Source organism: Anas platyrhynchos, chromosome 14 (assembly GCF_047663525.1).
Source record: "Anas platyrhynchos isolate ZD024472 breed Pekin duck chromosome 14, IASCAAS_PekinDuck_T2T, whole genome shotgun sequence".
Classification (NCBI taxonomy): Eukaryota; Metazoa; Chordata; class Aves; order Anseriformes; family Anatidae; genus Anas; species Anas platyrhynchos.
Genome location: NC_092600.1, coordinates 8,888,032 through 8,901,060, shown reverse-complemented (window position 1 = coordinate 8,901,060; position 13,029 = coordinate 8,888,032). Strand labels below are relative to the sequence as shown.

Here is a 13,029-nt window from a genome sequence, read left to right as displayed (position 1 = left end):
CTCGGTACGGCTCGGCACGGCTCGGCACGGCTCGACACGGCTCGGCTCGGCACGGTTCGGCACGGCTCGGCACGGCTCGGCACGGCTCGGCTCGGCTCGGCTCGGCTCGGCACGGTTCGGCACGGCTCGGCACGTAACGGCACGGCACGGCTCGGCTCGGCTCGGCTCGGCTCGGCACGGTTCGGCACGTGTCGGCACGGGTCGGCACGGGTCGGCACGGCACGGGTCGGCACGGCTTGGCACGGCTCGGCACGGTTCGGCACGGCTCGGTACGGCTCGGCACGGCACGGTTCGGCACGGCTCGGCACGGCTTTACACGGTTTGGCACGGTTCGGCACGGCACGGCTCGGCACGGCTCGGCACGGCTCGGCTCGGCACGGTTCGGCACGGCTCGGCACGGCACGGCACGGCTCGGCTCGGCTCGGCTCGGCACGGCTCGGCTCGGCACGGTTCGGCACGGCACGGCTTTACTCGGACTCAGCACGGCTGTGCACAGCTCGGCACGGTTCAGCACGGCTCTTCCCGGCTCGGCACGGCTCTGTCCGATCCCGGCCCGGCTCGGCACGGCTCGGCGCGTTCCCCCCCTCGCATCTCATCGCGGCGCGGCCCCGGCACAGCCGCACTGAGCCCGCCCCGCCGCAGCCCGGCCCGGCTCGGCCCGGCTCGCTGCGCGCCCCTCCCGTCCCCGCCGCCACCGATCCAGGTCGGGCAGCGCGGCGGAGCCCCGGGGTGGGGGGGGGGGGGGGTTAAGCGGCGGAGCCCCCCGGGGGTGGGGAGGGGGGGGACGGCGGGGCCGGGGCGGAGCCCGGCCGGGCCCGGAGGGCGCGGGGATGCGGCGGGGAGGGCGCGGGGCCGGGGTGAAGCCGTGCGGGCTCTCCCCGCAGAGCCGCCATGGAGGTGTTCATGAAGGGCTTGTCCAAGGCCAAGGAGGGGGTGGTCGCCGCCGCCGAGAAGACCAAGCAGGGGGTGGCCGAGGCGGCCGAGAAGACCAAGGAGGGGGTCCTCTATGTTGGTAAGGGCCTGCCCCCCTTCCTCGCCCCCCCCCTCTCCCCGCGCGCCTGCCCTTGCATCCTCCTGCGTTTGCCCTTGCAGCCTCCCGCCCATCCCCCTGCTGTCCCCGCTTGTCCCCGTGTGTCCCCCCCGGTGTCCCCCGCAGCCCCTGCCCCAGCCCCGGAGGGGATGGGACCCCCGCGGCTGCGCCCCCTGCGCCCCCCCCTCCCCAGCGCTGCGACCCGCAGGGGCCGTGCCGGGGATGCTCCGGGGCAAAAGGGGTGCTGGTGGTCGCGCCCTGCCCCTGGTGCTGGTGTCGGGGGGGGGGTTTGGGGACTCCCCTGCTGGGAGCTGTCCCCCTCTGGGCTGCTCAGGCCCCGGGGCAGCGCTGGCTGCTCCGTTCCACTCTGTCCCACCAGCAGCGCTGCGTGGCGAGGGGCCGGAGCGGTGCTGAGCCGTGCCGGGTCCTGGCGGGGCAGCGGGGGCTCATCCTGCCCAGGATGAGTGCCCCGGGGGGGGTCCCGAGCTCTGGAGCACCCCGAGGCCCCATCCTGCAGGAGGTGCCCGCACGGTGCTGGCCTCAGCTCCGGGCACCGACCCCGGCTCCCGTGGGATGCCTCGTGCAGCGGCACAGCCGTGATGCTGCCCAGTGGTGCTGGTCCTGTGCTGCCCCGACCCGGGTCTCCTGCAGGGACCGGAGCAGCCTCGTAGGGTGCTGGGGGGGTGCTCAGCCCCCGGCTGTCCCACTGGGGTGCAGGCAGGATGTGGCCCTGGCTCACAGAGCGCCACCGGGGCCCCATGCGCAGTGCGGTGCGTGGGGCTCTCTAACCCCATCTCTCTCTGTTTCTACCCCCAGGGAGCAAAACCCAAGGCGTGGTGCAAGGCGTCACCTCAGGTACGGCCCCTCTGGCTCCCCTCTGTCCCCAGGAGCGCCGGCCCCGGCTAACGAGATCAGGGGCTAATTGAGGGGGCTGATGTCACCCGGCTAAAGCCTCTTATATAACAGGGCCCGCAACAAAGGATTTGCGGCGCTGCTTGCGCTCCGTGCCCAGCTGCAGAGCGCCGTCCCGGCCCCCTCCCATCCCCAGTGCCCGGGCATGCAGGCAGGGAGGGCCTGATCCTGCCCAGCGCCTCCCTGCGCCTCCCCTGTGCCGGGAGGGGGGGCACTGACGCGCTCCCCCCGGCTCTTGCAGTGGCTGAGAAGGCGAAGGAGCAGGCATCCCAGCTGGGCGAAGCCGCCTTCTCGGGTGCCGGCAACATCGCGGCGGCCACCGGGCTGGTGAAGAAGGAGGAGTTCCCTGCGGACCTCAAGGTGAGCCCCGCGCCCTCCGGCACCGCTCTGCCCACACCGGGGACGCCACGGCCCCCGGCACAGCGGGGAGCCCCCCAGGGCCATCCCCAGCCCCGCAGGATGGATGCGGTGGCACCCCCAGCGCCTTGCCGGAAGGTCCGCAGCTGAGCGCACCCAGGGCTGGCAGGGAGGGACACACACACACACACACACACACACACACAGATGCCACCGTCCCCAGCGTCCCCAGCGTGGTGGCTGCGTGCGCCGGGGACGTGTGTGTGCGTGGGGTCCCGCATGGCCGCGCGGGGCCGGCGTTGCGCAGCGCTGGGGCGCGCAGCGAGGTGAGCTGACAGCTGCGGGAGCGCGGGGCCGGGAGGGGCGGCGGGGTGTTTTTTTTTTTTTTCGCATCTCGCCGCCCCGATGAGCCGCTCGCTTCCAGCTTAGCCCGAAATAGCATCAGCTGAAGAAATGAGGCCACAGCAGGCACCGCCGCTGCGCGGGGGGGGGGATCGGCCGCCCTCCTTGCTTCTTGCCAGCGCCGGGGAGGGGTTCCTGGCACCACACTGCCCTGCTGGGGATGCAGGATGCTCCCACAGCCCCACCAGAGCCTGAGGGGGCCACATGGTGCCAGCACACATCACCCACCCGGGGATGAGGCTGGGAGCACTGCAGGGCCACACGCACCCAGGCCCTGCTCCCACAGCCCCTTTGCCTGTCACCTCCCAGCTAGGTGCAATGCTGTGAGCGCAGGGTGCCCTGCCAGCCCCCCACACCCTGCCCCATACCACACCAGCCTGTCTTGATCCCACTCCCCTGGTGCCCCCAGCCGGAGCTCCCAGCATCACGGGTGCGTGGCTGGTCTCTGCTAGGTCCCCCCGGGTCCGGCAGGAGCAGGGAGGGTGCGTGGGTGACACGCAGGGGGCTGTTTGTGTGGGACTGACCACCCCGCTTTTCCCCCAGCCAGAGGAGGTGGCCCAGGAGGCTGTGGAGGAGCCGCTGGTCGAGCCGCTGCTGGAGCCGGAGGGGGAGAACTACGAGGAGCCCCCACAGGTGAGGGGGCACTGCGGGTGGCGTGGCTGCGCTCAGCCCTGCAGCCTCGAGGGCAAGCTGGCGTGGGGCTGGGGGGCACAGGGGCTCCGTGCCCCAGGGAAACTCTCTCACAGGCTTTTTCTTTGCCCACCCCGCAGGAGGAATACCAGGAGTACGAGCCAGAGGCATAATGGACCCCCGTCCTTGCCTCTTCCACCAGCAGCACAACGAACCGCCGGTAGCCCCCTGCTCCTCCCCAGCCAGCCCTGGCCGGTGCCCGCGTGCCGGGGAGGAGCAGGGGTGCCCCTGCCCCGTTCGCTCACAAGTTCTTCCTCCAGTTCCGTTCCAAGGGACCGTGTCCGTGTCTCCGTACCGTGTCTAGCAGTGAGAAACCCGCTGTGTCCAAGCCCCGGAGCCCCGGCGCGTGCCCGAGCCGTGGGTGCTGCCCGCAGGGGCCGGTGTGCGTGCGTGTGTGCGTGCGTGTGTGCCCGCCGAGCCCGGGTTTATCGCCCTGTGTCCCTCCCAGCGCCATAAACCCGGCTGCTCCCGGCGTGTCTGTGTCTGTACAAAGCATGTTGACCTGCTCGCGGGCTGCTGTACATTCCGCTTGCACGCGTGTCCCCGTGGTTCTGCTCTGGTCGTCGTGGAACTATTTTTTTTTTATATATATATCTCTATCTATGGGTGGACGGGTCTTTTGCCTTTGTGAGCCCTGGGTGCCCCAGCCCGCTCCCCAGCCTGCTGGGTGGTGACGGTGCCCGCGCCCCCCCTCCCTCTGCCCCCGAGGTCCCGTAGTGCCGACGCTGTGTTGTGACGTGGCATGGATATCCCCTCGCCCCCGTCGCTGGATGTGCAATACGAGGGCAGCTGCCAGTGACACAGCTGCCCCCGTGTCCGTGAATAAAGCCAACTCTTGTCTGTAGCCCCCTGGTCCTGGTTGTGGGGTCCCCGGGGAGAGCGGCTGCCCCCACCCTTTGGTGGCAGGGCTGGCGGGTTTGAGGGAGAGGATTTGAGGGGCTGGGGCAGGCTGTGGGAGCAGGTCCTCATGAAGACAAAACTCTTCCGTGTGTGCTTGCTGCTGCTTCGGCAGCGGGCAGCATGCTCTGGCTGAGCCTGGGGTGCTGGCAGCATCCCTGTGCCACCCATCCTGCTGCTGGCTGCAGTGCTTGGCGAATGCAGGGGACCTTTGGGGTTGAGGACCCTAAGCCAGGAGGAGGATGGATGTGGGCCTGGCCTCGAGCACTGGTTCCCTTCCAGGTCTGGCCACTGGCACTGCCAGCAGGCACAGGCTGTGTGAGCAAAGGGGGTTCAGGTGCTGGGCACAGGCTTCCTGCAGGCTGACGCCTCCCCAGAGCAGCAGGACGTGCAGTAAGGTGCCTCCTGGACACGCACCCCGATCCTTGTGCTAGGAGCATGGAGCAAAGGGGGACTTCTCCTCTGCGCCCACCCCAGAGGGCAATCTTTGGGCCTCCAGCTCCCACAGGGTGGAACCTCCAGCCCAAACTGTGCCCCCAGCCAGCCTGCAGCCCCTCGGCTGCAGCAGAGGCAGTGGGGAGAGGCTCAGCCTGCCCCTGCGCATATCGTATTAAATTCCTCACCCATGCTGGCTCGCCAGCTTTGCCGGTGAGGAGCGAAGCTGCAGCAGTCAGCACAGGCACACAACAGGTCTGCTGACGCCTGCAGATCCCGGCCCTGGCTCCGATCCCCGTGTCTGCACCAGTTGCAGCAGTGCCTGCAGCGCTCCCCATGCACTGCTGGGCACGCTGGTAAACAGCCTGAGCTGGGGCTCTTCCCGGGGGGAGCGGGGCTGGCGCTGCTCCCACCCGCCTGGGAGCACAGTTTTGGGGAGGGAGGCGGATACGTGCAGCAGCTGAAGGTGAGACAGGCTGCAGGGGGGCGTGGGACCCCCTGTGCCGTGCCCCCAGAGCCAGGCTGGGACTGCTGCAGGACCAGCTGTGCTGCAGTGGGTCCCCGGGCAGCAGCACTGCAGGGGTTCAGCCCCTGGCAGAAGGAGAACAACTTGGTTTAGCTCAGCTTTTCGGAAGAGCTCCCCTAGCTGGCCAAGAAGTCCTGCAGCATGCGGCAGAGCGCTCCCAGGAGAGCAGCGTGGCACGGGTGCAGCCGGGGCACAGCCAGACATCCTGCTCTGACCAGGGGGCTGCAAAGGGGCTGGGGCAGAGCGGGTGTGGAGGGATGAATCCAGCCCGCACTGCCCAGGAGAGCTGAGAGCCAGGCACAAGGGAGAGAGCATAAACCTCCGAAATAAACCATTTATAGAGACCAGGGCTTCCCCAGGCAGTATCAGGGCACCTCTGCACAGCAGACCTGTGTCCCTCCCCGCGTGGCAGCCCGTCCTTGTCCCTTGCAGCCTGGTGGGTGCTGTCAGTAGGTGAAGCCGGCCTCGTTGTACACGGTGAGCACCTTCTCCAGCGCGCACAGGTAGGCAGCGGTTCGCTGGTCCAGGCCCAGGTTGTACCTCGCAGCCACGTTCATGATTTGCTGAGGAGAGAGGAGCTGTGAGGCCGCCGTGTGCTGGAAAGGTCTGGGGGTTATGGGGAGGCAGGGAGGAGGGGGCACGCAGTGTGTGTGAGGACTAAACCACAGCCACAGCAGCACCCAAAGGGCACGAGGCCACCCCTGGGTGCCCACTGCTGAGCACGGCACAGGGCTGCTGCCCCCAGGGGTGGCACGAGGCCTCCCCCAGCACTGCCAGCACCAGGCTGCATGTCGGGGATCAACTAAACAATCCTGGAAGTGGGACCCGAAGGTTCAGGGGGACAGGGAGAAGGACAGGGACCCAGGAGGTGCTCCCTCTGTGCCAGGAGCAGTGGGGGACTGCTGAGCAAGAGGCTTTACCCGAGCTGCGGCCACAGCCAGCAGGGGAAGGGGAACCCAGGCCTCGAGTGGTGCTGAGGGTGGGCACCCTGCAGGCAGAGCCCCCGCAACGAGGGCTGGGGTAAGGCCAGGAGCCCCGCGAGGTACCTTGGCTGACTGCTCCATGGTGTAGGCCAGTCCCGCGTACACGATGTCCCGCTCTGAGGCACCCTGAGGGGGACAGCAAATTAATCTTTTTTTTGGGGGGGGAGGCTGGGCTGATTTATCCAACGCAGCCCCACAGAGCACCACAGGTCAGCACCCTCAGCTGGCCCGGGGGGGCTCTGCGTGGGGGGCACCCAGGACACCCAGTGCCTTGTCCCAGCTGTCCCCACACCAAGGGAAGGCAACTGCCCACCGACAGCAGCCCAGCACCACGCACACCCCACATCCCACACCCTGCTGGGGGCACCAGACAGGGGTGACTGGGATTGTGCAACCAGCGGCCAGGACAGCCACCCCTGGCTGCAGGCACTTACGGACACGCGGGCCTGGAGCTCAGGGGACGGGAGGATGGGGATCTCCCCTCGGGCCTTGCCGAAGCAGCGCTCCAGGCTGTGCTGCACCGACTGCAGCAGGTAGTGGCTCGACTCCCACTCGTACTGGAAGCTGAGGCGGCCGTAGCTGACGTGGTTCAGGTTCTTCAGCCACTCGAAGAAGGACACGGTCACGCCACCGGCGTTCACGTACACGTCCTGCCGAGGGCAGCACATGCTCGTCGTCTGCTGCCTCGAGTGAACCCGAGACCCAGGATTGATCTGGGGGGGTCCTCCCCCCTCTGCATTCAGCCCCTCCCCACTCCTGCCTTCAGGGACACCCTGAGGTTACCGGGCTGGCTGAGTCCTAGGGCTGCAGAGTCTCTGACCAGAGACACCAGCTGCGATGTGGCAGTTTGCTGCTGGCCAAACATGACTGCGGGACCTGCTGGTGACGGCCAGGAGCCCCGGGGTCTGCCACCGCTTGCAGCCAAGAACCGGGAGGGCACAGAAGGGAAAGCAGCAAGCTGAGCTCCCCGGATTTGCTCGGCAGCTGGAGTGAGGCAGGAAACAACTGCAGCAGCACCGTGAACGCCGCCTGATCTCAGAGCCTGGCAGAGCCAGGCTGGATTCACATCAGTGCAGCCGACACCACCGTGAGCCTGCCACCTCCCCGCGTGCTGGGGATGGACGTACCGGGATGACCAGGATGTTTCTTTGCAGGAATATGTCGTGTGCTGCGGGTGTAGTGGGGCCGTTGGCAGCTTCAACGATGATCTGAAAGCACAAGCAGAGCAGAGGTGACATGGGACAGGAGAAATGAAAGGAGAAACCAGGCCTGGGCTGCTGTTATCCCCCCCACCAGGTCACTTCTAGTGGCAGAGTTTTGAGTGCTCGCCTCCCCGCCGAGGCTGTTCAGGGCCCGCAGATGCTCAGACCTCATGTTTTGCAAGAGATGATTAAAGGTTCAGGCTGCAAAAGGCCTTGGCCGTGACAAAGTCCCCGGTGCCAGCATGCCTTGTCCCTTTGGACCTGAAGCTCACAGTGGAGGCTGGAAGCTGCTTTCTGGAGCAGTTCCCTGCTTTGCTCACTCTTATCTGCTGCCTCTGATTTCCAGTGCCCACACTGTAACACCCAGCACCTTCAAGGATCTCATCTCCTCTGCCCTGGGGGAGGATGTGGTAAAGCAGTGAATGCTGAGGATGCCAGCAGAGCCAGCCAAGGTCACTCAACACTCCTTGCTCCTGCCAGCAAAGGGAAGGGCTTAGGCTTCCCTCTTCCCCTACATTACGTGACCTGCTACCTCTGCCTCACTCCCCGTCCCTCTGGCACAGAGGGCACGTTGTCAGCAAGGTGACGTGACACCTCCCTGGGGTGCTGAGTGCCCAAACTGACGCTACAGCGGGCTCTCCGTACCTTGGCTTGCACCCGGGGCGCGTTCTCCCTCGTGAGCTGTTTCTCAATAGCAGCAGGGATGAGGATGTCGCAGGGCACCTCCAGGATGCTGCCCTCATAGGGCTCTGCTTTCGGGAAGCCAACTATGGTGCCGTGGCCCTGGAGCAAGAAGGAGAGCCGAGCTGGGCTCTGCAGGGGACGCGGGGCAGCCCCTGCTTCATGGATGAAGCCCCCTTCATGTTCTGAACCACCCGTTCAGAACAAGCTCAACTCACTCTCTCGTAGTCTTCCAGCTCCTTGGGGTTGATCCCACTGGGATTGTAAATGGCCCCGTCTGTCTCCCCAACACAGATGCAGCGGGCTCCAAACTGGTGCAGGTACTTCATGGTGTGCAGCCCCACCTTGCCAAAGCCCTGCAGCAACACAGAGCAGTGACAGCTCGGGGCAGAGGGAAGGCGTGGGGCCAAACGGAGAGCTGTGCAACAGGAACAGCATCCCTGACCTAGCTGTCCCTGGTGAGTGCTGGAGGTAGACGAGGTGCTGGCAGGACAGACACCACCGTGGCTGGTTACAGGGTTGTGTGAAGCACAAAGCTCTGCCAGCCAAGCTGCAGGCAGAGCGGTGGTGGCTCAGCGGTGTTGGGGCAGCAGCAGCTGAGAGCAGCAGCTGCAGGAGATGCAGCAGGGGGAAGCACCTCACCGCGGCTGGGAGCAAGGTCTGGCTGCAGGGGAGGGAAAACCCTTCCTGGGAGGAGAGGGGAAGAGGCAGTTCCCATTTATGTAGTGTTAGTGGATGGCTAGGGAGAAATGTTGGAAATGCCTGCACCATGTGAGCAGCGCTCACCCCTGAACCTCCGTATGCAGCCGGTCTGAAAAACTGCTCAAAGGAGCAAATTCGGCCATGCCAGCTGCCATGGCAAGTTCCTCTGCTTGAAACCTTACAGAGGTTTTGTTTGCAGGAAGGTCTGATGTGCAAAGCAGGGATGGGCCAGCTCTGTGGACCTGGTGCTGAACAGATCACCAGCACAAGGAGGTGACACGCTTGAGGCTCAGGAGCCAGGGGCTCAGGAAATCATCTCCAGGCAGTGCTGCAGAAGCTGAGGCTGAAAGCTCTCCCAGAAAGAAGTGGCAGAAAGACGCCAGAGAAGTGCCCTCCTCAGAGCTGCAGGGGGCTGGGCACTCACCTGCAGCACGAAGGTCTTGCCGGGCAGGCCGGGGCTCATGCCGATGCAGTCCATGTAGTGCGTGTTGTTGATGTAGTTCTCGATGCCATGCAGCACCCCGCGCCCGGTGGCAGAGTGTCGCCCTTGGACCCCTCCCTGGCTGATGGACTTCCCGGTGACACAGGCCAGGGCATTGATGTCCTGCGAGGCCAGGCAGGGAAGAGCAATGGTTAAGGTCTCCCCTTGTCTGAGTCCTCCAGAGAAGCACCCCGAGCTAAATGTGCTTTCCCCAAGCATCGGTGTCTTTCATCCAACCCCGAGCCTCAGCTAAAACTGCAGCAAGTCCCTGGCAAGGGCCCCTGGGCACAAACCCTCGTGACACCCACAGCACCCTGGGCTCCGAACCAGCAGCACTGGAGCTTACCCGGTACCCCATCGTGTAGGTGTAGGTGTCAGCTATCCAGCACATCTCCCGTTCCCCAGTGCTGACATCAGGGGCCAGCACGTCAATCCCAGGCCCTGTGGAGGAGGAAAATCTGTCAAATCTTGTCTTTGCAATTCGATTCCTTTGCTCCAGCCATTGGCATATGTACATATGGTTTCCACAGGCTGGTTGTGTTCTTGGGCACACCAAGGAATGCCCCGTCCAAAGCCTGGAGCTGCCCATGCACCAGCATATTCCCAGCCTCCCTTGCATTAGCATCTTCGGCTTTTACAGGGTCTTTGCCACATCCCTTCCCATCATTTTCAAGTAAGCAGGGAACACAAAGGTTGTTGTTTTGTGACTAGCATCCACTGAGCAGGAGAAACTCTCCCTCCTCTCCATGTGTCCGTGCAGGCCAGCAGGAACCAAGGGCAGTGCCCTTGCTGATCAGCAGCACCTACAGTGCAGCCTGGGCCAGCTGCTGCTGTGTGTGGTGCTGCGTGGGGCTCTCCCTGCTCCAAATTCACAGCTGAGACAGAGAGGAGCAGTGACCTGCCAGCAGAGCAGCAGGGCAGTGCCCAGTGCTGACGGCCTCTGTGCCCTGCCCAGCCGGGCGGTCGCTGTCTGCTCTGCTGCTTGCAAACTGCTCACTTCTTATGGAATGGGAAAAAAACCACTCTCACCTATAAATCCCTTCTTGGCCATCTCTATAGTAAAACGCCTCGTTATTTTCTCCAGCTCGTGTTCCTGTGCGAGAGCATCAAAATGCTGTTGTTACTACAGGCCCCAAGAAAAATCAGGGAGCCAAGGTACAGCACCCGACAGCTCCCCTTCCCCGCCTGTACGCAGCACACCCCGATGTCTGCAGGGGGATAATTCTCAGCAGCTGAGGACCCTTGCTATGTCAAAAAAAAAGAGATGTGTGAACTCGGGGTCCCTTTGACCCCTCCCCATCCAGCCCCTTGCTGATTTGCACCTTCCCCCAGCACCGCAGCAGCAGCAGGGCAGCGTCCCTGCTCCGGAGCCTTTCAGCCTGTGTCTGTCTGCACGCACTGAACCGTAAATCAGAGTTCACCACCCCCGTCTCCCCCCCCCAGAGCTGCTTTTCACAGTTGCTGGGTGAGTGTTACTCACTGCAAGCGGCTTCCCCCCCGCTTGTCAGAGTGCATCGCTGCGATACGCGGAGAGGAAGGGCTGTGCAAATGGAGCGTGAGTTATGGGCCGCCAGCAGGGGAAGGAGGGGGGGAGCTCACCGAGTATTTCCTGGGATCAATCCTCACACCCGCCACGGCACCACCAAAAGGAACATCTGCAAAAGACCAGGTGAGGCAGCCAGATGCTCCCCGCCTGCCCCCAACAAGCACATACACCCCCTGCCACACACAGCTCCCCCCTAAGATGCTGTGTGGAGGAAAGCAGGCAGGATACGGACCCCGAGCCTGCCACAACCACCGCCCGGCAGCGCTGAATCCATGACAACACAGAGCCTGCATGTGAGAAGCACAACGCCTGGCGCTCCCCGATGCACGCCCATGTCCCGGCCGCCTGGCCATGCATTCTGCAGCTGCAGCGAGCCCGGCCCTGGCGCATCAGTGCCCGGAGGAACATCCTGCACCTCCAGAGCGCTCCTGCTTTTCAAAGCACCTGACGAGCTGCTCTGAGTCACCGCGCCGCAGCCCCATCCCATGCCCAAGTCACCACGCGCTTTCACGCTCCTCTGGTACTTACCCACCACGGCACATTTGTATGTCATTAATGCAGCCAGGGCTTTTACTTCATCGACGCCGATTGAACTGCTGAAACGAACCCCTGGGAAAAGAGAGAGAAGAAATGAAGAGTACCTGCCTTTTTTTTTTTTTTTGCCACAAATGGCACAGAGGAAATGTAGGCAAGGCTTTGACTCCTCTGGAACAGCAGCATCCAGTCACAATAGGTGATCAGAGATCATTCAGCTGGGCTCGTTCCTCCAGACAACCACGGAATGGAAAACAACCTCCCAACCACCAGCCGTCCTACAGACACGGGACGGCTTTGGGGAGCACCTCTGGGAGGGGACAGGAGGTTGGGCCCCCTCGGGAACAACTGTGACCACTATGGGGCACGTTTGGGGTGCGCTACACCCTCGGTGAACGCGTGGCATTTAGGACAGGGACTCAAAGGCACACGGGGACGGCCACGAGCCACACGCTGACATCCAGAGGGGGCTGCAGGTGGGGTGAACCAAAAGGGAGGACCTGTGGGACAGAGACCGCGGCTCCCTCACCCCCTTTGCAGGGCAGGTGGTGCTGGCTGTGCTGTGCCCGCCAGCCCTGCACCACTTCCCAGGTGCCACCGTCCCGGCGCAGGGGGAAGGCCACCTCCAGCACATAGCTGCAGCTCCGGATGGTCTCCAGGAGCCCGCGCAGCCAGGGCAGCCCTCCCGGCCTCCCCGCCGCCGACTGCAGCGCCAGGCTGGCCGCCCGCCCGTAGAAAGTCTCCACCATGGCCAGCAGCCCGGGGGCATCGGGGCTGCCCCCCGCCAGGCTCCCCCCGGCCCGGCACTGCCCCAGCACCGCTCCGGCCCCGCCACGGCCCCGCAGCCTCCCCGCTGCCCTCCACATGGCTGCCCCGCCGCCCTCAAAATGGCCGCCCCGCCGCCGCCATTTTGATGGCCAGTCGCGTGGCCTGAGCGTCGTGGAGCCGAGGCAGCGGGCAGGCAGCACTGTTTTGAGGGCTTTTGAGGTGTTTTTGCACCTCCCAGGAGCGTTCGTGCCACCCCAAGGCATCTGTGGCTCTGCCACCCCGCAGTGGGTGCTGCCCACCGGGACGCAGCCTGGCTTGGGGAGGGGGCTGAGTGCGGTCCTACGCCCATAGCCTATGCTTGCCCCGGTACCGGGGGCACCCCCTGTCAGCCCCCCGGGGCTGTGGGTGCCGGGTGCGGGTTTGGCTGGCGTGGGTGCGCCTGGCGCGTTCACGTGGCGCTGCCCGTGCACGCGTGGGAGGCAGGCCGTGGTGCGGAGGGAGGGGGCTGCCACGCTACCTGCGCCCGCGGCCCCCTCCCCGCGGGGAGGATGCGCTTTTCAGGCAGCTGCCTGGCTCCTCGCGAGCCGGGGGAGCGCGGGAGTGCGTTGCCAAGGCAATGGGGACCATCTTACTCATCCTCCTCGCTATTGTTATCCTGCCAGCCCGGAGGTACCCGGGTGGGGAGAGGAGGAGGAGGAAGGAGGCAGCTGGCCGGGGAGGAAGGCTGGCTGCAGGGAGGGGAGAGGCGCACGCCAGCCCCCCACAGAGGGGCTGGGACACGGAGGGGTTGGGATACGAGGTGCTGATGGGGAAGGGGAGAGCGGGGGGGTTGAGGTGAGAGCAGGCAGGATGCGGCCCTACAGCCCCGTGGTCCTGTTCTCCG

The 13,029-nt window shown here is 65.2% G+C and overlaps 2 protein-coding genes across 4 annotated transcripts; one reads left to right on the top strand and one right to left on the bottom strand.

The window, feature by feature from the left end:
* The first annotated feature begins 470 nt into the window (after positions 1 to 470).
* On the top strand, positions 471 to 4,235 carry SNCB (synuclein beta). The gene is made up of 6 exons (XM_038186644.2): positions 471 to 703; positions 885 to 1,012; positions 1,847 to 1,885; positions 2,184 to 2,302; positions 3,245 to 3,334; positions 3,472 to 4,235. The coding sequence occupies exons 2-6, from the start codon at positions 892 to 894 to the stop codon at positions 3,502 to 3,504; spliced, it is 402 nt and encodes a 133-aa protein (XP_038042572.1). The 5' UTR covers positions 471 to 703; positions 885 to 891; the 3' UTR covers positions 3,505 to 4,235.
* A 1,328-nt stretch (positions 4,236 to 5,563) lies between these two features.
* On the bottom strand, positions 5,564 to 12,815 carry LOC119718407 (glutamate dehydrogenase 1, mitochondrial). Of its 3 annotated transcripts, none has more exons than XM_072023254.1 (12): positions 12,664 to 12,815; positions 11,373 to 11,453; positions 10,898 to 10,953; positions 10,328 to 10,391; positions 9,645 to 9,739; positions 9,242 to 9,421; positions 8,334 to 8,471; positions 8,080 to 8,217; positions 7,360 to 7,440; positions 6,667 to 6,882; positions 6,296 to 6,358; positions 5,564 to 5,812 (listed from the first exon to the last, which is right to left on the bottom strand). In XM_072023254.1, exons 2-12 carry the CDS (start codon positions 11,395 to 11,397, stop codon positions 5,696 to 5,698), a joined length of 1,173 nt encoding a protein of 390 aa, XP_071879355.1. In that variant the 5' UTR covers positions 11,398 to 11,453; positions 12,664 to 12,815; the 3' UTR covers positions 5,564 to 5,695. The 3 variants fall into 3 exon arrangements, with proteins under 3 accessions (XP_071879355.1, XP_038042610.2, XP_071879356.1); XM_038186682.2 differs by lacking the exon at positions 12,664 to 12,815 and adding an exon at positions 11,908 to 12,612; XM_072023255.1 differs by lacking the exon at positions 12,664 to 12,815 and adding an exon at positions 11,687 to 11,802.
* Positions 12,816 to 13,029: the final 214 nt, after the last annotated feature.